At 40.5% G+C, this 25,908-nt stretch overlaps 1 protein-coding gene across 9 annotated transcripts in view; it reads right to left on the bottom strand.

Annotated features, from left to right (window-relative positions):
- The window catches only part of DIP2C (disco interacting protein 2 homolog C), a 474,795-nt gene that overhangs the window by 24,805 nt on the left and 424,082 nt on the right, over nt 1-25,908 (bottom strand). For 6 of the 9 annotated variants that reach the window (XM_054021037.1, XM_054021038.1, XM_054021041.1 and 3 more), the window contains 3 exons: nt 25,161-25,331; nt 17,277-17,306; nt 15,481-15,542 (listed from right to left, as the gene is read on the bottom strand). In XM_054021037.1, the coding sequence (XP_053877012.1) occupies nt 15,481-15,542; nt 17,277-17,306; nt 25,161-25,331 (263 nt within the window). Of the gene's footprint in view, nt 1-15,480; nt 15,543-16,627; nt 16,673-17,276; nt 17,307-25,160; nt 25,332-25,908 lie in introns of all 9 variants that reach the window. The other 3 variants (XM_054021039.1, XM_054021042.1, XM_054021046.1) reach the window with 2 other exon arrangements.

The raw sequence follows: 25,908 nt of genomic DNA, 5'->3' as shown, positions 1-25,908 counted from the left end.
GATGACCTAGGTTCTTTTTCCAGCCCAGTCACTCACCTGCTGTGACCTGGGGCAAATCGGTTGATCTCTTTGTGCCTCTGTTTCTCCTCACATTCCTTGCCTCATCTATTTAGACTGTAAACTGCTTGGGGGCCGGGAACTGTCTCTCACTATGCATTTGTAGGGTGTTTAACAGAATGGAGGCCCAATTTTAGTTGGGGCCTGTAATCACTACAGTAACACAAATAATAAAAACAGGAAAAGGGCCCGGTTCCGAACACCCTGTACATTTAATATATAATTTTACACCCATTTTACCCAATGGCTTCACACGATCTTATTGTTCACAAATAAATATTTACCACACTGTATTTGACTAGAGAGGCAGTTTTTAAAACACAATCTATATTAGCAAGAGAATCTTGTGTAAAGTGGTCAGGAAGTACTAAATTTGAACTTAAAATATGGTTTGAGATGTATTACATTTCAATGTTTGTTAATTATAGCAAAATATTTCTGAAGGCAGGAGGAATACCTGTCAGGTTTGTCTAATCATTGAGAAATGCTACCAGCTTCTGCTTCCTCCCTGTTATCAACACACCTTAATGAAGTGTTGAAGTGATAAATTCCAAGCCTCGTTGAAACAGGGTGTGTCTACACTGGCAAGTTTCTGTGCAACAAGTTATATCACTTTTATTAAAGCGCTGGAATTAAACCTCTGTTGTGTGTCCACACTGCTCCTTGTGACGGTGGAGCACATCCATATTAGTAGCTCTTGCAACGGTAAAGAGAGACGTGCATTGTGGTAGCTACCTACTGTGTAACTGGCCACAGGGTGCTTTGGGAAGGGTTTGCAATGCCTCATGCGGTAGGAACAGTGTCATATGATGCAGGTTTCCCAATCCCATTGTTCCATGGGCATCCTACTACATTGCCAGCTGCTTGTCAACTGAAGCGTGTGTGGGGGGGGGGGAGGGAGGCAGAGTGTGTGACAGCGAGTGTGTATGTGTATGGAGGGCGGGGGGGGAGAGACAGTGTGTTTTGGGGGACAGAGAGTGTGTCAGCATGCTGTCTTGTAAGTTCAGACAGTGGCAGGAAGCAACCAATCCTGAGGCAGGGAGAGGGGGAAACCCTGAAATCAGCCCCCGTCTCCCTCCCCAGCTCTCTCTCTCTCTCTCACACATACACACATGCCTGCCTCTGTGTCAGGGCTGCCCAGAGGATTCAGGGGGCCTGAGGTCTTCGGTGGCGGGTCCCGGGGCGGAAGGACCCCCTGCCGCAGGTCTTCGGTGCACTTTGGCGGCGGGTCCCGGGGCGGAAGGACCCCCCCGCTGCCGAAGACCTGGAGCGGAAGAAGCTCCGGGGGCCCGAGCCCCACGAGAGTTTTCCGGGGCCCCCGGAGTGAGTGAAGGACCCTGCTCCAGGGGCCCCGAAAAACTCTTGTGGGGACCCCTGTGGGACCCAGGGCAAATTACCCCACTTGCCCCACCCCTGGGCGGCCCTGCTCTGTGTTCAACAGCACGAGCATTCCACTTTAATGGTTTGCTTTGTGCTTTGAAAGGGGAGGGACACGTCTCTAGCGCAGCCGAGTTCAAAACAATGAGCAGAGTGGTCACTTGAGGGATTATGGGACACTTCTGGAGGCCAATTGATTGCTTTCTGCACTGTAATGTGTTTACACTGTCAATACAGCTCTGGAACCTCTGTGCTTTAAGGCTTATGACTCTCATCGAGGTGGTTTTTTTTTGCAACGCTGCAACTGAGGAGTTTTTGCGAACTAAGTGGCTTGGCAGTGTGTACACACCTTGGGAGTTACACCGCAGAAAGCTACTTTGCTGCATAGTAACTTGCCAGTGTAGACAAGGCTTAAAACAGCTATACCTTTCATAGTCTAGAAAGGTGACTAGGAAAGTGAACCAATGAATGTACCCTCCTCTCCCCACACAGCATTGCCTTATATCAGAATAAAAGAATACTGAAAATGGATGTCAATACTGAAACACCTACTGATCATGAACAAGTGCTAAGCTACCATTTCACAGTAACCAGGAACTAAAAAAGGAAGGGCCAGAGTAAATAACGATCCATGTTAATAAATGCACCAGAGACAACAGTTTATCCATTACATCTACTGTATTTATGTAGGAATTAACACAGAACTCATGAAACTAACAGTAGCTAATATCCTAAGAGAAGTCAGGAAGAATGACAGTGATTGTGTCCTATCATCCCCTGCAAAATTATTCTCCTTCTACATTTAACTTTGTTTGTGGCACCCCTCCACACACACATTTCACATTTTTCTTGTAAAATTATTTTTCCAGCTTTCCTATGTCTGACCATCTCCTTCTCTTTTCTTTTGTCATTCTTGCCTTTCACCTCACTCTTATTCTTCTTACTTTCTTTCTCCTTTCATTCATAGTAGGGCAGGAAGGGACCTCAAAAGGTCATCTAGTCCTAATTTCTGCTGTTCCACCAATTTTCTTCCTGTGTTCACTATGTTCTTACACCCAGATTTCTCCCAGGTGATTTTACTAAGTAGATGAAGAGCCAGAATGTGCATTTTCTCAATCTCTATTTCTATGAAAACCCTTCTACCACCATGTGCTTTTTCTGATCCCCGATAGCATTAATACACATCAGTGCATAAAAATTAAAAACATTCAGATTTTTTATGTATACATTGACAGTTTTTAATTTCTTCCCATTTTATAGCATTAAATTACTAAAGAGGATGTTTAGGCTTCTGGTTTTGAAAATTTTGGCCAGTGTGTATAAGAAAAGTACAGAATAACTTTGGTCATGTATTGAAAGTCTAAACTCCTTTTTGTTGTTAAAAATAAAATTGTTTGTGTTAAGTGACAAAGATTTTATGCCACTAAGAGAATTTTTTTTAATCGAGGTACAGTTTTTACCCCGATGATGCAAACACTTAATGTACACATTTAATTTTAAGCATGAAACTTCCCATTGACTTCACTGGGTCTATTTCATTTTACTAAAGTACTACCTGTGCTTTACACGAGAAGTCATTCTTCCGCTCTACTCTGCTCTGGTTAGGCCTCAGCTGGAGTATTGTGTCCAGTTCTGGGCGCCGCATTTTAAAAAAGATGTGGAGAAACTGGAAAGGGTCCAAAGAAGAGCAACAAGAATGATTAAAGGTCTTGAGAACATGACCTATGAAGGAAGGCTGAAAGAATTGGGTTTGTTTAGTTTGGAAAAGAGAAGACTGAGAGGGGACATGATAGCAGTTTTCAGGTATATAAAAGGGTGTCATAAGGAGGAGGGAGAGAACTTGTTCACCTTAGCCTCTAAGGATAGAACCAGAAACAATGGGTTTAAACTGCAGCAAGGGAGGTCTAGATTGGACATTAGGAAAAAGTTCCTAACTGTCAGGGTGGTTAAACACTGGAACAAATTGCCTAGGGAGGTTGTGGAATCTCCGTCTCTGGAGATATTTAAGGGTAGGTTAGATAAATGTCTACTAGGGATGGTCTAGGCAGTATTTGGTCCTGCCATGCGGGCAGGGGACTGGACTCGATGACCTCTCGAGGTCCCTTCCAGTCCTAGAATCTATGAATCTATGAATCTATGAATTAAGTGTTTGCAGCATCAGGGCCTTAATATTCAACATCTTTTAGCCTATAGCTAGAAAATGTTAGAGTGTTAGAAAATTCAAGTGAGAGACCAACTAGTAATGGCATTCATTTATAATTTAGTTCATTATAAATTTTAGTGTAAAATTACAACACCACAATTTTTCAAATTAGTTTTACAATGCCTCAATCTGATTTAAATTAATGATTAAAAATAAATCATGTGATTTAAATTGCTCAACTCTGATGCACACTGAGCAGAGATGTCTACAAAGTTGTTCTCTCTCCCTCTACTGCTAATTTCCAAGGCCATGGGTCAGGTCTCACAGATTAATGTCTCTCAGAACAGATGCTAATTTTAAAGCGGTCAATTGATGTCCATCTCAAGATGCCTTTAAACTTTACAACATAAAACAAAAGTTTTTCACTGACCCACTCAAAAAGGAGCAGTCAGAGTCAGGCCCTGGCCAGGCCCGGCCCGGCTGGAGGAGGAGATCCTATGCCCTGTGTCCCAGCTTCACCCAGAATTGCTCACTGGAGGAAGCAGCCAGCCTTTTTTAAAAACCTTGTCTGCTGAGCCCTGATTGACTTCTGCCCACTCTCTAGCCACTGGAGGATGAATTCTCCTTGGTTCCACCAGCAACTGATCCAGGGTGGTCTCGCTAGGTAGTTTTTGGGAGTCTAAACTCACTGCTCTTCCTCCCCCACCAAAAGGACACCTTCTTCAGGCTGGGTGCACACAGGCACCAAGACCTCCAGCAGGGATCATCAAATGCCCGGTACATACCATCACAGGTGACATGAACAGGCCTGGTAGGGCATAGATCTCATCACACCCTTGAAACTAATGCCTCTGCAACAGCCAGTCAAAGCAAGAATCGGAGATACTGTATTAGGTAAATTAACCCAGTATGTCTACACTGAAAAAACAACAACAAAGGAAGAAAGAAAGAAAGAAAAACCCCATCTATGGCAGTGAGTTGCAGAGCCTGGGTCTACAGACTTGGGCTCACACTTCAGCACTATAAATAGCAGCGTAGATGTTCCCGCTTGGGCTCTGAAATCCAGCGAGGGGGATGGGTCTCAGATCCTGAATGGAAATGTCTATACTGCTATTTGTAGTGCTGTAGTATGAGCCTGAGTCAGGTTTGAGACTCACTGAAGGGTGGTTTTATTTTATTTTATTTTAGTGCAGTGCTGTGCAGATGTACCCCTGTGAGCCTAGTGAGAAGCAGAGTGGCCATTCTCCCAAGGATTTATAATCCCAAGAGATTTATGAATAGGTACTAGACAAAGTTAAGAACAAGCACGTTTCCTCAAAACCAAACGCAATAATGCCGCACAGGTACTCTCTGGGAACAGTGTAATGTTTTAAAATCTCATTCTAGTGCCAGATAGTCTCAAAGATACAGAGTGCCTCTTTACAGGCAACTTGAACAAAAAATTCTAAACCTGATGATGTATTTACACTTCTAGTTCAACTTCAGAAAGCTGCCTGCATCCGAAGTCAGGTGAAAAAGACTCCGCAGAAAAGATGACTGTGGTGTTGATACTTTGTAAAATTGTTTTCTCGCGCTGGTGATAGTTTGATACATTTGATAGATTTGGATTTTCTCCTTATAACTGCACTTGTATCATGGGGGGAAAGGATTGAGATAAAGCAATCTGGATACATCAGTTTCAGGATTAAACCACCAAACACTGCGCTGTAGTCTTGCTTAACCAGCATATAATGAGATGGTAGTTACAATAATATAAATTATTCCTGCCCATCCCATCCCATCCCATCCGCAGCTGGATATTTTCTTCTAGGCTCCTTCTTCTAGGCTTTAAGTCTCTCAGCAGTGAAGACTCACCCATGATGTATTTTGTAGTTTGCTGGTTTCCTCACCAATTTCAATCACAGAGGTAGAGAGTTTGTCAGAGGAGCTATTAAGTAAAGTGTTGTTCTGAGCCAGCCTCAGGGTCTCCAGTGCTGGGAGTGGTACTAATTATTGCTGCTATGCCAGCTCTGGGAAAAGCCTTAACAGACTACTCTGTAGTTACACAGAGAAATATTTTTGATTTTGTGATTCTAATAGAGATGGAAAGAAGCTATCCGGTCATCTAAGTCCAACTCCCTGTCAAAGGATTGTTTCCTAAAGTAAATTGTCTAGTGCTATGTCCAGCCTTGTTTAAAATGTCCCAAGTGATGGGGCTTCTTCCACTTCCCTTCAGGGACTAATCCTCAGGTTTTTTTGTCCATGATATTTGGTATAAATATTCCTTTTCTTAGTTTTAGCTTATTATTCCTAGTGAGACGAATACAACCTTAAATAGTTGCTCTCCATTGTTGGCATTTTCCACCAGTTTCAAATATAGGTTAGCTCATGTTCACCCTTTAACATCACTTGGCCAAGATTTAACTCATCTTTCTCTCACAAAATCAATCCCACTAACCAAGCTCAGAGCCACTTTTATTGCTCTCCAAACTCCTCCAGTTTGTCTATATTTTTTGGTACTGAACAGGCTTGTGTTTTGAGGCACGTCCTCTTCCATCATATCAAGTTCAGATTTCTTGTACTAACCTTCAAGGCCCTTAACTATTTTGACTCTTCCTACTTACTTGCTCTGGTCTCAGATCACATCTTCACTTCCCCACCCCTAGTGATGCCAACTCTGACAGCCTGAGAAGCTGCTCCTCTCACAAACATCTTTGTGCTTTCTTTAATACTAGTTTTTATGCATGTTATTTCCTCCTTGAACTGAGCACATGAGGCTTCAAATCCTTCAGCCACAAGGCTTATAGGAAGTCAGCCAGCGTATGATGCAGTTATCATACTAGCTAATGCATATTAAAAATAGTTATTTATATATTTTTCTGCCTCTTCTAACTTCTGGATGTTGCTAGTCTTCTCAGACTGTAACTAGAGCTAGGTGGGAAAACGGTTCTCTCTTTAGTACAAAATAACTAAATTTTCAAAAGGAAAAGTCATTTCAAACTGATAAAAAACTTAATTTAGAAAATATTGAAACAGGACATTGACAATTTTGAAACTTTCAAAAAAAAAATTCTAACAGAGATTTATCATAACAGACTCTTTCCCACAAACAGTTTCTGTTTCCATGAAATGACATTTTCTGATGAAAAATATTTTATAGGAACGTTCCTGACCAACCTTCATTGTAACCTTTTTAATGCCATGGTCCAGGTCTGCCTTTGTGTTTATACAGTCTGCAGCACAGTGAGTTCCCAATCTTGGCCAGGACACCTGGGGTTACTGCAATATATAGACTTATGTCAATACCTGCGGTTGAGCTAGTGCTCAGATCAGTATAATGCTGAAGAATGGGTTTATGTAGCAGGTTTTGTTTTTTGTAGAGCTGGAAAGAGGGGAAGCCATCTGTAGCATCAACTTCTCAATACCAAGAAGTTAAAATATCCCTGGCTCCTGACTTTGCAAGCCAACTAGCTAAGTGCTACCCAAGAAGGGAGTTATGAATCAGAGTAGAATATATTGCTACTCTACCTTCCAACGTGAATGGTCAATAACAAAAATGTTGATGAGCTAGCTTGGAAAAGAGGAATATAAAATGCTAAAACACTTAAAGGGGAATTCTAAAGAGCAAAGAGGAGTTTCCCTGAATCATGCTTGTTCCTTTCAACTCCCCAACCATGCTACACTGCATGAGACGTTCAGATACTGGATAAAGATAAACAAGACTGCAAGTGGGAGCTAATGATCCACAGAGGCAATAAGAAATCTACCAACTTTACTCTGAAAAATGAACATCTCTTAAAAAGAAAGGCTACTTACCTCAAGTAACTGGAGTTATTTGAGATATGGGGTTCTTATCTGTATTCCACTTGAGGTGCACATGTACTTTGTGCCTGAGACCACAAGATTTTTGCTAGCAATATCTGTTGGCCATGCTGGTGCCCATCTCCTCCCTGTGCTTTGGACCAAAAGCATAAGTGGCGACACAGACCGACTGCCTCTCTAGTTATCTTTCTGCCATGAACAGCCCTAAGGATAAGACTCCACAGCACAGGGCAGATAGCAAAATACAAATAGAAGACTTCACATCTTGAAGAACTCATTACTGTACAGGAAAGTAAAGTTTCTTACTTCTTCGAGTCATGGTCGCTATGTGTATTCCACTTGAGGTGTCTCACAAGCAATATTCATTAAGGAGCCTGTTGTATCTCTAATTGAAGGACTGCTTTGCCAGAGCGTGCAAAAGTGTGTACAGAACCCCACGTTATTGCTATACAGATCTCCAGAAGAGGGACATCAAAGAGATGCTGGTGACGTGGCCTGGACTCTGGTCAAGTAGGCCCTCACACCTTGTGGGGGCAGGGTCTCTGTTAACTCCTAACAAAGCAAGATGCAGCCCAAAATACATTTGTAAAGTCTGAGGAGCCATATGAGAGGGAAAGCAAAGGATACAAACAGTTTTGGAGATTTCCTAAAGCATTTTGTCCTCTGGAGGCAGAATACCAAGACTTGATGGACATCCAGAGAGTGGGGTTTTCGGTCCTCTTTGGTGGCATGCAGCTTGGATAGAAGACAGATAAGTGGATGATTTAGCTTAGATTAGAAATTCTGAGATTGCTTTTGGGATGAATTTGGGGTGTAATCTCAGAGAAACTTTGTCTCTGTGGAAGACTGTGTAAAGTGGGTCATCCATAAGGGCCCCCAGCTCACCTACTCTTCTCGCTGAGGTGATTGTAACCAGAATGGCAACCTTCATAGATAGATGAGTGAAGGAACATGAGACTAAGGGGTCAAACAAAGCCTTTGTTAATGCCAATACGTTTATGTTGAAGTCCCCAAACAAGGTAGGTTTCACTATCAGAGGAAAGGTTCTGACAGCTCCCTTGGGAAAAAACGAACTAAAGACCAAAAGTTTGTGAAGACCAAATAGTTATCCACTGGAAGGTGAAAGGTGTTAATAGCTGCCACAAGGAGCTGAAAGATAGGCCAAGTTTTTACAAAGAGGAGGTAATCTATATAATAAGGGCCTTGGCACTCTGGGGGTAACTGACAATGCTGGCACCAGGTGTAAAATCTTTTCAATTCTGCTGTATAGCATTTCCTTGTTGGATCTTTCCTATTATTACTAAGGGATTACTAAACAGCATGATGTTAGAAGGAGGGATGTTGGGTTGGAGTGTTTCATTTTTCCGTTGTCCTAAGTGAATAGGTCTGGTAAAAAAGTGAATATGGATGCATGGGCAAGAGGAGATTTGGAGAATATTCAGGAACCAGAACTGTCGGGGCCACCATGGAGCAATCAGGATCAACAAAGCTCCATCTTGTTTGATTTTCCTCAGAATTTAAAGTAAAAGAAGGATGGGAGGAAATGTGTCGATCAGCTGTTCCAACCACTGAACTCGAAATAATAATATATGGAGATATACCTGTCTCATAGAACGGGAAGGGACCCTGAATGGTCATTGAGTCCAGCCCCCTGCCTTCAATAGCAGGACCAAGTGCTGATTTTGCCCCAGATCCCTAAGTGGCCCCCTCAAGGACTGAACTCACAACTCTGGGTTTAGCAGGCCAATGCTCAAATCACTGAGCTATCCCTCCCCCAAGTGGCAGGGGGCAGTAAGTGGGCATTTCTTTTCCTCTAGAGACACAAGTATCTTAAGAGGGGGATCACTACTGCTGAAAGATACTCCGTACCACCAAGTTGTGTAGTTCCCACTTGTGGTGTCTGGAAAAGCATCTGCTGAGGCTGTCTGCCAACATGTTGTGTACCCCTGGGTGATGCAATATTGAGAGGGTAATCCAGTTGCAAATGTACCAGTTCTAGAGATTGACTGCTTCTATGCAAAGAGGGTGGACCTTGCCTCCCTGTCTGTTAATATAGCGAACTGCTGTCGTGTTGTCCGACATGACTTGAACATAAAAAGTTCTTGTACTTTGTGTACTGCATGCAGCTCCAGAAGGTTCATGTGCAACTTGGATTCTTGATTGGATACCTTGTGCTACAAATGGCTCCCCCACCCTCATATGGAGGTACCACAATCTTTTTGTGGGTAGGGGAGGGTTAAAGGGAACCCTCATATGCAGTGTCTCCCTGCTGTGCCACCAGGAGAGAGAAATCAGAATACTGCGGGGGAGCAAGATCAGTTTGTCCAGACTGTATTTGGTTGGCTCAGACTGTAACCAAGCTTGTAGAAAAAAGCAAAGTCTTGTGAAGGGTGTCACATAGGTATACAAGGCCATGTGACTTAGGAGAATGAGACAGGTTTGAACGGTCATTGGGGAACTCATCTGAAACGAGATCCTTCATAGCTAGGAATCTGTCCTGAGGCAAGTGAAGGGTTGTTCTTGAATCTCTGAGGAATGAAATGACTCATCTCTCTTTCACTGAATCGGTTATTTCTCTCAAAGGGCAGATCCTCCACAGTACATTTGACCTCTTTGGGAAAGCCAGTGGATTGGAGCTAAAAAGCCTCTCTCATGACTATGGAAGTTGCCATTTGGTGGGAAGCTGTATCTGCTTCTTCAACTGACACCTTGAACTAGCAATTTACCCTCATTGATAATGGTTTGGAACAGAAGTCTATTTTCTTCTGGGAGTGTGTTGGTGAATTCAACGAATTTATTGTAATTAATAAAATCATATTTAGACCTTCAAGTTTGGTAGTTCACTATGTGAAACTGTAAGCTCACCAAAGTGAAGTTATTTCCCCCCCCCAAAAAGGTATAAACGTTTGGCCTCCCTCTCAGAGGGTGTAGAACTGGAGTGGTGTTACTTGTTCCTTTTGGTGACAGCTTGCAGCACTAGAGGTCTGAGAAAATGTATTCTCTAGCCCCTTAGATGGCACAAAACATTTCTTCTCCATTCTCTTCAGCAAGTGGCTAGAGTACACCAGACTGTCTGAGCTGGTTCTAAGATGGTCTCATAGCATTGCCACCTTACTGGGACCAGTGCTCTGGAGGATGTCTAGTAGCTTATGAGGTTGTCGTGCCCCAGGGACTCCAGTAAGGCCAGTGTGAGGGTCTGTAGGGCAAATGGGGTGGGCCCCAAGGAGGAGGGTACCATTGGTCCTGAAGTGTGTAGTCTCTCCTCTGAGAGATAAAAGAGATAAAAGGTATCCACGAAATCTTGGAGTCTCTGCTGGGGATGAGCCCCTGTCTTGATAGGGCTGGGGAAACTTGCCCACAGACATTGGATGCTGAGGAGGAGGCAGATGCAATGTTGATGGGTGGTGCTATTGGTACTGGAGGTCTTCTTATGACCCGGCTGGTTGACAGTACCAGTAAGTGGCGAACTGATGGTGCAAGAACATGCTTGTTAGGACCGGGTCCAACAGTATTGGTGATTCGGGGTCAGGGTAGATAGTAATGTCCTCCAGGGTAGTGTATCTAGTCTCTGAGACTAATGACCAGACTGGGCTTCTCTCCCTCGGTGATGTCAGAAGTACTGGCATACAGGTGATGGTCTTCAGTAGAGACAGCTCCTTCTCACTCCACGTCTGTACCATTGGCATAGGAAGTATTTGCTGCCTTCTTTCCCTTGGCAGTATCAAGGAGTACCCGATCCTTCGGCTAGGGTGATTTTCAAAGTATTCTTGCTTTTCGGTGCTGGGAAACCAGTCCTGTGCTCCTAGTGAGCTAATAACACTCCCATACATGGGCATGGAATCTCCCCTGATAGAGGGTGTTGGAGAGATGGTCCTCTTTTTTGGATGAGGATTTAGAGGGGGGAGTTTATCATGCTACTTGTAAGAGTGTTTTTTCTTACCCTTCTTGTAACCTTTCCTGGTTCCGGACAAGGGACACAACAGTTCTTCAGATACTTTCAGAAAGGTGCAAAAGAAACTAAATACTTTGCACAGCTCTAGCCACTCATTATGCCAAATAGACTAATACAGCTTTCAAGTAGATGCAATATAAAAGCAAACAAGGGGATTTCAAATGCCAGAAAAGAGGACTGCCATGTAGCGTGTTGGCAGATGAGATGAGGTATATACAGCATGTGTCCTCAAGTTCCGACAGAAAGTTAAGAGTGTTAAATCACACTCGCAGGAGTAGTGACCCAAGGATAGTTTTCAGTCATCTTAATTGCTTCATTATTTTAATGGGTAATTTAGTAATTAAATTCTCATCCTACTCTAAGCTAGTCTCAGATTCTAGCACACCAACTTTTTTGCTTCACTTCATAAAGTAAGCCAAGAGAATTACTGTGTGTCAATAAAATCATTGTTCTAAATCAGGGGTGGGCAAACAACGGCCCGTGGGCCGCATCCAGCCCACCAGCCATTTTAATCCGGCCCTTGAGCTCCTGCTGGGGAGCAGGATTTGGGGCTTGCCCTGCTCCGGCGCTCCAGCCGGGGAGCAGGGTCGGGGACCGCTCCACAAGGCTCCCAGAAGCAATAGCATATCCCCACTCCAGCTCCTACGCGTAGTGGCAGCCAGGAGGCTCCACTCCAAACCCTGCCCCCACAGCTCCCATTGGCCAGGAACCGCAGCCAATGGGAGCTCCAGGGTCGGTGCCTGCGGATGGGTAGCGCGCAGCAGAGTCGCCTGCCTGCGCCTCCACGTAGGACCTGCAGTGGGGACATGCTGCTGCTTCCGGGAACTGCTTGAAGTAAGCACTGCCTGGAGCCTGCACCCCTGAGAAACCTCTCCGTGCCCCAACCCCCTGCCTCAGCCCTGATCCCCCTCCCGCTCTCTGAACCCCCCGGGCCCAGCCCAGAGCACCCTCCTACATCCCAAACTCCTCACCCTCAGCCCTCCCCCAGAGCCCGCACCCCCAGCCAGAGCTCTCCCCGCCCCTCCCCTGCCCCAGCCCGGAGCCCCCTCCCACACCCTGAAGTCCTCATTTCTGGCTCCATCCCAGAGCCTGCCTCCCCAACCAGAGCCCTCACCCCCATCCCCCGCACCCGAATCCCAATTTCATGAGCATTCATGGCCCGCCATACAATTTCTATACCCAGATGTGGGCCTTAGGCCAAAAATTTGCCCGCCCCGTTCTAAATAGAGAAGGAGTACAGTTGGAATCCAGCAGTACACTCAGTTGGCGATGTTTATATCTAGTGTTTCAATTCTGGCCAATAACTACCCAAATTGCACATAGCACAGGGATTTTGCTCTAAATTATTATTCAAAGGTGGTGTTTTCATTAGTCATGCACTGCACCCAAACATCATTACTGGCAGGGTTAGAAATTGTTGTACTCAAGGTTTTGTCAAATATTATTTTCTATTTAAGAATAATATGTATGTGGTAGATGAAAACTGTTACTGCACAGGTAAAAACATATTTATCAGAAATATTTTGCTATGTTTTAGGAATAATTAGAAAGTGTATTGTCCAAATTAAAATCATATACTAACACATTTTGGAAAACTTGACTTTCTCTTTGGTAAAAGGTATACCCAGTTTACAGTATAATGCTCTTGGATTATCTGAACTAAAAAAGTTTCAAAGATGGTCTCGGACTGTCGCTCTACACTCTCGCGGCTATGAACACTGGTCTTATTTTTAGGTACACGTAAACTGCAGTGATATTCCATTCCAATCAACTTGTTATAAAACAGTAAACATGAAGGGATTATGTCCGCTAATTTATGACCTGAATTTTAAATTCATCTGTCCAATACTTCTGAACCCAGGTTTTAATCCATCAAATTGAGAATTATGCTAGCAAATCTAGGCCAACTCTAGCAATTTGCCTTAGTGTTCGTTCTCTATAACCAGGACATCTGCAAACTCTGATCTTGGTAAAAGCATCTATTTTTCCATGACAGGCTAAAGAAGGTATAAGTATTTACTGTAGATACCGTGTGTGAATCAATTTTCTGCAGCTTGTAAAAAGAGAATACATTTTCATACTAAGGACTACTTTACAGATTTCCTTCTTCCCCTAGAAGAAAAACTAATTCTTTCTCCCTATGTTTACTTGTCTCTCTTCCCAACCTATGCCCCTCGCCATAGCCACAACCTTCCTTTTAGTGCAGGCTAAAATTATTTTCTCCCACACATGAGTGACATTCTAAGTAGTGATGGAAGAGGTTAAGAAGTGAGGCAATGCCATCTGTGTTCCCAAGTACAGAACTGCATCGCCTCCCATTGATTTAGATTAGGAAAAAGAAATTAGCTTCTCAGTAGGTCTACTTTCGTGCGTGTTATGCACATATTGCACAGAATTAATTGCTTCACAAAAAAATTGCAAGATTACAATTGCTGTATACTCTGTGGATGAATTCTGAATACAGTAGTTTCACTTGGATCTTTTTAGGCATCAGTATTGTCATTTGTAGTGCTATGTCTCAGAAGAGCAGCACTGAATTAGTAAGAATTGTTTGGGTAGAGGGGCAGCCAGGCACTGTTGCATACCCTGCACTGCCAAAGAACTATGTAATGTCCCAACAACCAGGCTACATGAGCTACTGCATAATCATTTTGTGACTCATTAGGTTATTGAGGACTGCAACCTCAGAGTATTCTCAGAGAGTATATGTGAAAGACGGATGGTGTTCTTACCCAGCCCTAGGGAGAGAGCTCTCTACTACCTCGAAGAAAGAACAGGCTACTTGGGTTTGTTCCCAAATACATTTTTTTCCCTAAGAATATAAGCAGAATTGGTGAATAAAGCTGGTCCAAAATTTTCTATTTCAACTTTTGATGGGAAATTAGATTTTCAACAAAAAGAATTTGCTTTCCTCCAAAAAAAAAAAAAAAAATTGATTTCAAGTTGGAAAAATGAAAAAAAAAAGTTTGCACAATAAAAAGTCCTCCTGTTCTCCCCCAACATAATATTTCAAATGATTTTCCAACCACCTCTGCCAGCAAAGCTTTTATGTTTCCTAGGAGTGAGGTACAGCTGCTAAATCTCAACAGTAAGTGAAAATCTTTTGAAACAAAAGTAAAAAATTGCTTAGGAGACACAGAGAAGACTTAGTTAAAAGTTACTGTAGAAGGAAGCCACTATAAATTGCCTAATCAGTAATTTAACCTGATTTGAAACTGCCAGCTGAAATTAATGTTTTGACTAAAGTAGCACCGTGAAGAAGATAGGACGACATAGCACTCTTATACCTCCTCCAGGAAAGAGGTTTGTACCAGTGCAATAAGTGATTTATACATTCAAAGTGCTTTACAAACATTAACTATTTCTCAGAACACTCGTGTGAAATAGCTAACTGTTATCTTCATTTTACAGCTAAGGAAATGAAGACAAAGTGGTTAAGTGACTTGCTTAGGGTTAGATAGCAAGTCAGTGGCAGAGCTGGGCTATAGACTCCAGCATAGAGAGGCATACAACCAGATAGACTAGTAAGAGTTAGCCTGGTAAAGGAGGGAACCACTGCTAGCAGTCAAGAGAAACTGAGCAAAAGATTTAGGCCAGGTTTACATGCAGTTTTTGTCCTTCTTTAACTGTATTGGTTTAGAAACAGATATAATTAAAATGGGATAATCCTTCATATGGATGCAGTAATACTAGTATAAAGGTACATCTCATAGTATTGATCTGAGTAAAAGCATTAAAATTCATACAATAAATTGTTATCCAACTAGCTAGCAACCCTCAGCTCGGTTAAAATGGCCTGGTGTAAAGTGAATCAAGCCTGATGGGAGTGAAACAAAACAAAAAAAGCAGCACCCTATTAGAAAGAGTTAGATTACCAGCATGACCTTGAACAAAATGAAAGAAGTAGAGAAGTATACAGCATTAAGTGTGTCAACATGCTGTCGACAATATCTCGGAAGCCTGCAATTATACCAGCATTTTGTTAATTTAGTCATTTCTATTTTAGGTGGCTGGTGGAAATCAGTAAGAATCTGAGGGTTAGTACCACTTTCACGGTTTGACAACTGTATTGTAAAACTGTTCCTGCTATGCACTTGCAAATCTGTCCAATCTGCATATTGTGAAACCAAGAAAAATGGGGTTCTCATACCTGTCATGTCTCAGTGCCCTCATATCAACATACACAGTGGTCGGATCTGGTCCGGATGTTCCCTGTGAAATGTAACATATTCTAGTTAGAATTTAGTTTATATGAATTTATAATTATATGAAATACAACATATTCTAATTGGAATAACTGTAACAGTAATTTTATGGTTTAGAAATGGAAAAAATTGTTTATCAGTTAGGCTAATCAAATAACATTTATTTAAGGTGCTAATAAAACCAAACTAAAACTAGATTATAAAGTCGTATATATTATATAATAATTATACTATTATAACAATCATAATATAATAACCTCCAAATATACCTACCCTAGGATAACTGTTGCCTTGCGGCTTGTGAGAACTTCAAATAATTGTACTAATTAAATGTCAACATAAGCTTTTTTGCTTCTAAAAGGTTGACTATTCAGCACATTGATACATACAAAAATATATTCAATGTTTTGTCATATAAAGGAATGCTGAAATTGCTGCGGAGACACAGTTTAATGGTAAAAGCACGTGGTCAGGAATGTGAAACATGATTTGCTAAGAATCTTCCACACATGCAACAGAGCATATATTTAAAGCTAAAGATATTAAAAGGTAGCACACATGACATGAACTGATATGGATTGAAGATCTATAAGCAATTATTCTGTTCCTTATCAGCTTTCCACTTTATATTTTTACTACCCATTTGGTGTCATAATATTCAGTTACTCTGGTAACAGCAGACTGTTTTTACAGTGGTTTTATACTCTGCAATGATTTTTCCCTTATCCAAGTGCTTAAACTCATCACCTGTATAATCTGAATTTCCTATTTCTAGTGATCTTTTCTTTGCTACATACTCCACTCCACAGCCAGGTAGAAAGCTAGAACAACTGCACAACTTTGTTTTGGAACAATGGAATTTTGGAAATTCTGTTCTAAGCAGCTTATTGTTTTGAACACCAAATAATAGTTACAGGACCTTCTGTATCAGTTACTTAGGTTTTCAAGGAATATTACAGACCATCAAACCACAATGTCTGTCCTCTAGCCACTTTAAGATATACAATACAATGTAATTCTTAGAAATGGACATATTAGAGCCAAGAGAATTAAAACCAATTTGCTATTTTAAGTTTCTACTGCAATGCTTACTGGTAGTTCCACAATTTGTTCAGCACTGAAAACTGTGATGATGTTCTACAGGTAAACAATTTCCATACCAAAAGGAGAAAAGACATTACTAACAATTAATATTTACAATACAGACACTGATCAGTAACCCACCACCAAGATAGTCAAAGAGAAACAGCGCTGCACATGCACGTTAGCCTCTTTAGCTTGTAATAATACAAAATACAAGATACAACATCCTAGCTAGCCATTAAAGATGTGATTTTCCATCTACTGATAAACTCAGCAGTGTAACAGACTAGTGCTGAGTGGAGAGCTTCGTTCAAGTATAGATGAATGTGGGAAAAAAACCCTAAAAAACCTGTTACCCTTAATTTAAAAAAATAAAAATAAAAAAATAGAATGTAACCAATTTGTAAAATAATGGAAACAGGTTAGTTAGAAAATTAAAGACAACCATCATGGCAATAGTTATTTTCAGTGTGAATGAAATAATAACTATAGCCAGCTAACTTTTCATGAATCCTGCATCCAGACAGAACTGTACTGGACTTGTTCATAATCACACAGAAAGAATCTGATAATCCTCAAATCTCCAGACTCAATTTCTAGTCTGTCCCACTGTTGGAAGCTGATAGGTGGGTATTTAGGGAACGTGAAAATCCCCTACCTGCTCGGCCAGCTTCCCCAGCCTGTGAGGCTATAGCAGCAGGAATAGCAGGGATGAGGGAGAGAAGGAAAGAAAGTAACACAAGACAAAAATAATAACGACATATGGGAATGAAGGGTGGGAGGGGAAAAAAAAGAGAGGAAATGCAAAAAGCGGGGAGTAAAATAAAAAGAAAAACAATGTCAAATACAGGAATCTTACAAATTAACTATTTTACCATTAAAGGTTTAAAAAAAAAAGTAAAAAAATGAGGTGTCGATATTTTAGTAGAGCAACAGAAGAGACAGCAACAGACTGTTAACCTTAGACAAACAGACTTAAGTGATTTTAGGACACTGCAGACAATGTTAGTAGACAATTTAGGTTAAGCACCCTATCTTTCATTTGTAAGGGTAAGTAAATATTATAGACTCGCTATTTTAAATGCACATACACTGAAACAGGGGCTCCAAGTTTGCCATTACTCTAACAAATAAAGGCTGTTAGTGATTACTTTTTCCCCCTAAAAGCAGTAAGTATCTCTGGGTTTTGTTTTGTTTTTGGCAAAATTAGTTGGCAATGGAGGAAAAAAGGATACTTACACATTTTTCACACAGATTAACCTGCTCATAGGGTAGAATAAAATCAAGTCTTCTTGTATAGTCTGATTTCTACATGTTCAAAACTAATTATGTAACTCAGTACTACAAAACTCCTTCATTCTTTGTCCACAAACCCTGGAATGCAGGGTGTGAAGCAGTAAAAGTAAATACTAATAAAAAGCAAATAGTTCAACATCAAGATTCAACATTACAGTGAAGTAACAATAAAAAATACAGTGATGATTATTCCTCTGTTACTAAGCCTGTTGTTTCAGACACTCTGGTGATGTAGCAACCACTCACTGTGCTGGCATGTGGAAAACCTAAACTCCGAAGGGCAGCATGGGACTTGGCCTGTGATCGGTGAAGTTAGACAATTCCAGGTGCACCGCTTTAATAAAAATATTAGCACCCACAGAACTAGACTGTCAACTCCTTAGCCTATAGGAAATTGCCATAGCAACAGCTAAAAATTGGTATATTTTGAATGAAGGGAAAGAGGGAGGAATTTTAAATAGGACATGTTTGTATATTACATTGCTGCCTGAGAATAGCCATATAGATAATAATGTGCAAGTTTCACCATATACTATAAAACTGCAACTAAGCATGAGACCAGCTTAAGCGCAGTAAGTCCATGACCAAACGTATATACCAATGCAAAAATGTAACACTCCAATTTCAGAGTTGACTTCTAAAAATACCCTTAACTGACCTCATATGAGCTCAATGGACAACATTTAATTTTCAACACTGTCCTCTAATTCTGTGGACACATGTAAATCTGGTAGTTAGATGACTTTGCTACCCACCCACTGTGCCGATTGAATTAGAGGGTGGGTTGAGATCTGGCTGAAACATTAACCCTGTGTATACAAATTCACTTAGAGTGAAACTTTAACTCTTGATTAGAAACAACAAGATATATTTTATAGATTCTTCTTTATAGTGGTCATACAAAGCCAGCAAGCATATCCTTTCTTGTGTCTGATGTTTAGAAGAAGAAAAAAAACACTCATGTAGGGATAAATCTTTCCCTCTGAGACGTATGAGCCTAACTTCTATTGAAGTCAGGGACAATTGTGTATGTACAATATTGCCAACCACAAGTGTTTAAAAGTCATGAATTAGGCAACAAAAAAATCATGAGATTTTCAAAAGATAAGAGTTGGGTTCTTTTAATTTGCCTTCTGGTGTGGGCGCCTTTAGGGTTCACATTTTCAGGCTGCTCTGGAACCATGAGACTTAAAAATTTACTTTTTCATGAATATCTGAGAATCTCAAGTAAGTCTTGGTTTATGTTGAAAAGTTATACCGCCATAGCTATGTTGGTTAGGGGTATGACAATACCACACATCTGACCAAATAGCTATGCAAACAAATCTTCCAGTGTAGATGCAGCTTTGTCAATGGACGAGGGCTAATGTCATTTGGGGATGTGTTGTCATGTGTTTCTACCCCAACAGAAAACCTCCTATACTGATATAGGCTCACTAATATAGACGTAGCCTAACATAATTGCAGCCGATGAAGATTTAAGAAAGTCACTCTATCTCATGACTCACCAGAAAATCTCGAGATTTGGCAACACTATCTGAAGGATTTGTACTACATATGCAAGTACAAAATCATACATGTCAAGAATTTACTATCATTTGAAGAAATATACATAAAAATGAATAGTTCTCTATCAGAGTGGTTCTAGTTCTCTAAAAGCAACCCCACATTATTCCTGGTGTAGGAGATCCTCAAAAGTGTGATCTTTTACTAAGGCAAAAGATACAAACAAGCATTGTCTCCTAAAATATTTTACTAATAGAATTCTCAGTCAAAGCAATTAATATGTAGGTGTTAACTGGAGTGAAGCATCAATATACAGTTTTCCTCAACTAAAAAAAACTAAATGAAGAGTCGAGTAACTTTTCTAATTATAGTGCAACAAAAATGTACTTGATCATTTTCTTTCAAAGGAACAAATGTGGCTGAAGGCATTTTCTTCTCCAGTGGAGGTTAATAACAAAGTGATTCTCTGGAAAAAAGATTTTATCTCAGGATAATTAAGCATGGGAGTTGTAATTTGAACTTCAATGCCTTTTTGTGCCACTCCTTCTCCCCCCACTAAAAACTTAATAAATAAATTCCAAGTATTTAAATGAAAGCTAGCCTACAAAGCTAAAAATTCTGGAGGAGCATCTCTGCCTTGGTAATAGCTCATCCCTACTTTTCTATTTCTTTAGAGAATACTAAGGAAATTGTACATGAGAAGTAAAATATGCTATATCCAATCTACTTATCTCAGAAATACCTTTACCAAATACCTATCTGACTTTTAGTAATAAGGTGCTAGATTTGTAAAGGCATTTAGGTGCCTACAATTTTCAAAAATACCTATCTGTATCTTTAGGTGCCTCAACACCTTAGTGACATACGGTAATTCTGTCTAAAATTAGCCAGAAGGAATATATTCAGCGTCAGTGTATTAGTCCCATAATATTCCATATGGTGGAATACTAAGATTACCATTAGTTTACTAGTATAAAACTGTTTTGTATCAAGGGGATTATTAGGATGCCTGCCTTTTCCAAGTATATATTCATAAAATAAGATTGATAAACATGCTCCAAAATTCGTTATTTCTTCTTTACATACCGCCTCACTTTAAAGGAAAAAATAGAAGGAGCTTGTTCAAAAAATCAGAGCACTTTTTAGGTAAAATATTTGTGTCCTTCATTTGTCACTAGTCTGAAAGAGGAAAAATTAAAGAAACTAGCAATTCCAAGATAACTAGATGAACAACGTAGAACTATTTACAGAACAGCATTGCCCTGTTGCTGAAGACTGCTTCCAGAATATGTGTGTTATTCACTCAGTGACTTCTAGCAAAAGCACACACTCTGTGCATTCCCTATCTGAACATAAACATAGGATATGCTCAGCCCCTCAAGACCCTCTAATGACCCTTTGGAATAATCAATCTATAGGATCTTCTATTGATGGAATTAAAGTAAAAGAGGAATAAGAGATTGAATCCAAGTCAAATAAAAAGGTAACTCACTCTGAAGACAATCAGGATAGGCCTCTCTCCGGAGAAGTGGCAAATGGTGAGCATTAACACCTTTTGATAAAGATAACACCTAGGTGCAAATTTTAGGAGGGACCTCAAATGGGTCTGATGACCAGCCTTATGGAAAGTAAGGTTTCAATGACTATATATTGATAGATGTCAATAATTCCTCCATCTTCTTTCATATAATGAAGACAAGGTAGGAGGGAGGATTACACCAATTGTAAGAATAAAAACAAAGACAGATCCCACTGGCTCAGAAACGTACAAAAGCATTTTTCTGAAGCACAGCATTAAGACCCCAGCAAACAAGGACCACTTCCTGAATATGCTGAAGAGATGATAATTTAAAGAACCTTGCTGAGAAAGGATTAAGACCCATCCTGCTCTTCAACCTGCCATCCAGAAACAGAATACTCTCTTCAGTCAAGACACCTGCACACTACAAGTCATAGGAACTGCTATACTGAATCAGAACAGTAGTCCACCTTTCCCAGAATCCAGTCTTTGATGGTCGACAGTACCAGCCGCTTTAAAGGAAGCAACCCTGCCAAATATTCCAGAGGATTTTGGCATTATTACATTTTCTATTGAAAAGCCATATATTGCAGTTACTTTTATAAATAACGGCTCCACTATTACTTCAAAACACACTTGACATCTTCCTTGCTTAAATGCTTTAAGAGCCATTCTGCCCCTAAGAGTGATTTACAGAGCAATGTTACAAGCGTAGACTACTTCAAAACAGCGACTAAGCAGTTTTCTACTCAAAGCTATTTAAAAAAAAAATCATGTACATACTTTTAATTCCTCCTATGGATTGAGGTGCCTGCTGTTAAACTATTCAAGCACACCCAAAGATCTCTGCCAACCTGAGTAGCCACATCAGTTCTCTCCTGGATGTTAATGGGCTGGGCTTGCCTCTTATTTTGTGCTGACACAGCTTAAATCTGCAGTCAAAATCATTAACAAATATTCACTTGAGGGGTGATCCCATCTCAAGAACTGTTCTATAATTTTGTGCATTCACAGAACTCCCAAGGGCTGAGTTTCGGTCAGGAAGCCAACATACATACATGTTCAAGTTAAAGAAGTACCCCAAATAAAATTCAGTATTGATCTGGTTCTCAAGTGATGGGATATGCCTACCATTTCTCTGGGTTAATCTGGGCTTCCATACACATTAGGTTCAATGATATTTTTGAGTTTGACTGAAGGCCTAAACTATAGAACTGGTCAGTGTCCTCCCAACTCATTTGCTGCTTTTAGTGCCAGTATGGTCTTACTGAAGTGCCTTGTATACCAAGTGAGGCAGCCACCAACAGCATGATGTCAAACTCCCTGGGGACTGGTGCAAGCCTGAAAGGAAGGTCTCCATTAGTGGCAAGTGAAGCCTCCCAGCTTACAAAGGGAAGCTTGTCCTTGTTTTCTACAATGCCCTTCATGGTCTGTTCTCATATGCATCAGAGCACAGAGTGAACTCAAGCAAAGCTTTGAAAGACAGTCTCAGGGATGGAGCTTCAGGGACTGAAGGGCCACTAACCTCATGTACTTGAGAAATTTTAGTGGACACTTAAAGCAGTCTGCCATGACAGCAATGCTATAATTTTCCTGAGCTATGTCTCCCACCCCCACCTCCTCCCACACAAAAGGAAATCCTGCAGCCATTTCAAAGTCGAAAGCGATGTAGGAAGCATAACCAACAGACTGTTGTTATTAAGTGGCTAGTTCATCTGATTCTCCTTTGTTTTCTTGACTAGGGAATTCCTAGGTTACTTTTTATGGGAAAGGAAGTGTTCTGGATCTACCTGCATAGTAGGTATCTATAGTACCTATATAGTCCCTGACATGCAGCTTTTAAAGTTTGGATGTATTCATGGCGAGGGGGTAAACTAAGCCCTATTTGTTAAATGGAACTAACTGGCAGCTCTCCAAAAGAAAGCAGGCTGAGGATTTCTTTGATGCGAGTTTCCCAGGATGAAGTTGTTGTTGTTTTTTAAATGAAAATTTTGATTACTTGTTTCATTAGGTTTTTCTATCTCCCTTACAGTTACAGGTATTTGCGAGAGAGCAAGAAACAATTTCTCCGCAAGGGTACAGAACTCCTTCAACAGGAAAGATCCCAAAGTCTAGAAACTTAAGTCAATATTTATTAAGTGAAATAAGTCATGCAGATGTCTGAGTTCACAACATTAACACGAACGTTTCTAAACACAACTACTGTTTGAGTCCAAGATTTTACATGTATTAAGCAGAAGGGACATTCATTCTAAAAGGATTCAGGTACAGTGTATTGCTTTTAGGAGTGCAAGAGATTTGCTTGAACTTTTACATGCCGGGAGACTATTTATGACAGTAATTAGAGAATGCTGAATTAGAAGAGGGCTACCTCCAGAACAAAGAATGACTTTTCATCTTACTCAGCTGACGATAGCTTTGCCATATATTCAATAGTGATCATTAAAATCACCATCTAATTTAACTCTGGGCTGAAGGGATATTAGGTTACATGAGAGGTAGAGAAGTGGCTCAACTCCTGTATTCATTTTCTGTTGACATGTTGCAGTAGTGAGGTCATTTTAGACCAAGGTCTGATGAAAGCCTTGATTATTCAGTTCCCCGCAACAGAATATATGGCAAAGTTGGGGATAAGGCACAGAAGCAGTGGTCTGTGATGGGCTGATCACCTATACTTGTGAAGTGTTTTTGGATGGCCTTGCTTGTAAAACAAAGTGCTATAAAAATAATGAGTAGCAGAAGAGGGAGGCAAGTGCATTATTCGCAGTACTTCTGCTCAGATGTGTCTTTGGCTTCCATATTTGAGCAAGGGTTTTGCTACTATCCATGAAGAGATCCCCAACATGGAGCAGTGGTAGGTACAAGAGCTAAAAAGGTACAATAGCCTTTGCTGGATGCATGTGGGTTATACTTACAGACGGGGGGGACTGAAGGCTGCAAACAGTAACCCTGAAAAAGACTTAGTGGACATGGCCAATAGCCAACTCCCAATAGGCCTAAAGTGATCCTTGAACTAGTGGAGTAGAAGGTTATATTACTCTATATATGGCACTGGAGAGATGCTGCTGGTGTCCAGCTCTGTTATCCAGACTTGGAAGGAATATTGAAAAATGGAAAGTGTTCAAGGAAGAGCCATAAGCATGAGAGGTGGACTAGAAAACATGCCTTACAGCAGGAGACTTAAGGAGCTCCATCTATTTAGCTCATCAAAGAGAAGGGTTAGGAGGTGGCTTGGTAAATTTAAATACCTAAAGTGGAAAATATCTGATAGTAGAAGGCTAGCATACAAAAGCATAACACGATCCAATCGCTGAATTTAAAGCTAGACAAATTCAAACTGGAAATAAAAAATAAAATAGAAAAATTGTGCCATAACACTAAGGATAATTAAATACTAGAACATGTTATTAAGGAGTATGGTAAATTCTCCATTACTTGGACTCTTTAAATCAAAATTGGATGTCTGTCTAAAAAGATGTGGTTGTACTAAAGCACAAGTTATTGGGCTGGATACAGGAATCAACAGGTGAAGATCTAAGATCTGTGTTATAAAGGAAGTCAGACTAGATGATGACAGTGTTCCTTTCTGTCCTTTAAATCTATTAATCAACAAAGCTGAATGCCTGAAGCAGAGAATGCAAGATAAATCCAAGGTTCTCCCTGGAGACTCATCTGATGAATGGGTCAAATTGGAAATACACAAACGCCTCATATGGTGACAGCTGAGTCGGAAAGATTAGTTTCTCACTGTGCGACCTATATATTGTATGCAGAAATTATTTATCTGATTAAAGTAAGTAACTATTCTACACAAAGCAGGAAGCTACTTTGTTTTAAAGTACATAAAGAAAGCACTTGGAAGCAGGAATATGCACTATATGAATAAATTCCAACTAGTTTTGTTTTAGAGTATTGAGAGTACAAGTTGTATCATTCTGATACACTTTACTGAATTACAGCACATCTGGGGCAGAATAAATGCTATGAATGTATTGTGAAGGATGAACAGTGTTCATTGACAAATGCAGAAGTGTATTACTTGCATATGAAAGGAGAACATTAAGTAACAGATGGATTTGCTCAATATGCTTAAAGAACAACTAAGCAATCGACCAACATGAAACATGATGAAACCTCCCATGCTTGACAAGAAAATTGCTCATTGATAACCATTTTCTCAGTACTAGCAGTTGTACAAATTTAAGGCATGGAAAGTCTTACCTGCAAACATATAGCCAGGTTAACTCTACAGCCAAACGATGTGCTAACAGCCCGTGGATGGAGACCCAGGTCTTTAAATAATTTTGAAAATGACTGAGTGAGAGCTATTCGGGGCCGTTCTTCTGCCACGACGACACATGTCCGTACACGTGAGAGGTCCAGTCCCCTTCCCTAGGAAGAAGTTATAATGTAGTGAAAGCTACAGTTAATTAATTTTGAAACTGTGCATCAAAACATGTGTTAAACAATTGTGAAACAAAACATGAACACAAGAATATAGGATTATAATACTCTGATTCCAGCTGGATGACCAACTGACACATTTATGGCTTATATAGAACAGATCTACTTGCTTGGAATTTCTTCCCTAGCATTTAGAAGGAAATGGATCACAAAAAAGTTCTAGAGGAAAAATATGCTAGTATCAAGTAACAGCTCAGGACTGCAATGACCAGTGAACTGGAAGAGTTAACTGTCCTAGGAAAAAACTGACTGGAGAATTATTAAAGACACAAGGGAGGGGAGACAGTGTACACACTCTGAGCTCTACCTAACAGGGTTTCAACAGAATAATGGGAATTCTGAATCATTAAAGGAAGGTCTGACATTTCATAGCTAGTTGCATGTGAGAGGCTATAAAAACACTGATATTAGAAATGTTACAAGTTTTCCATATACAAATTTCTGCATTTGTTATAATTTATTGAAATTGGAAGAAATTTAAGAGCAATGTAAACAAATCAACCAA

This window comes from Malaclemys terrapin, chromosome 2 (genome assembly GCF_027887155.1).
Source record: "Malaclemys terrapin pileata isolate rMalTer1 chromosome 2, rMalTer1.hap1, whole genome shotgun sequence".
Lineage (NCBI taxonomy): Eukaryota > Metazoa > Chordata > Testudines > Emydidae > Malaclemys > Malaclemys terrapin.
Note: the sequence above shows the minus strand (reverse complement) of the source record. Positions and strands in the feature narration are given on the sequence as shown.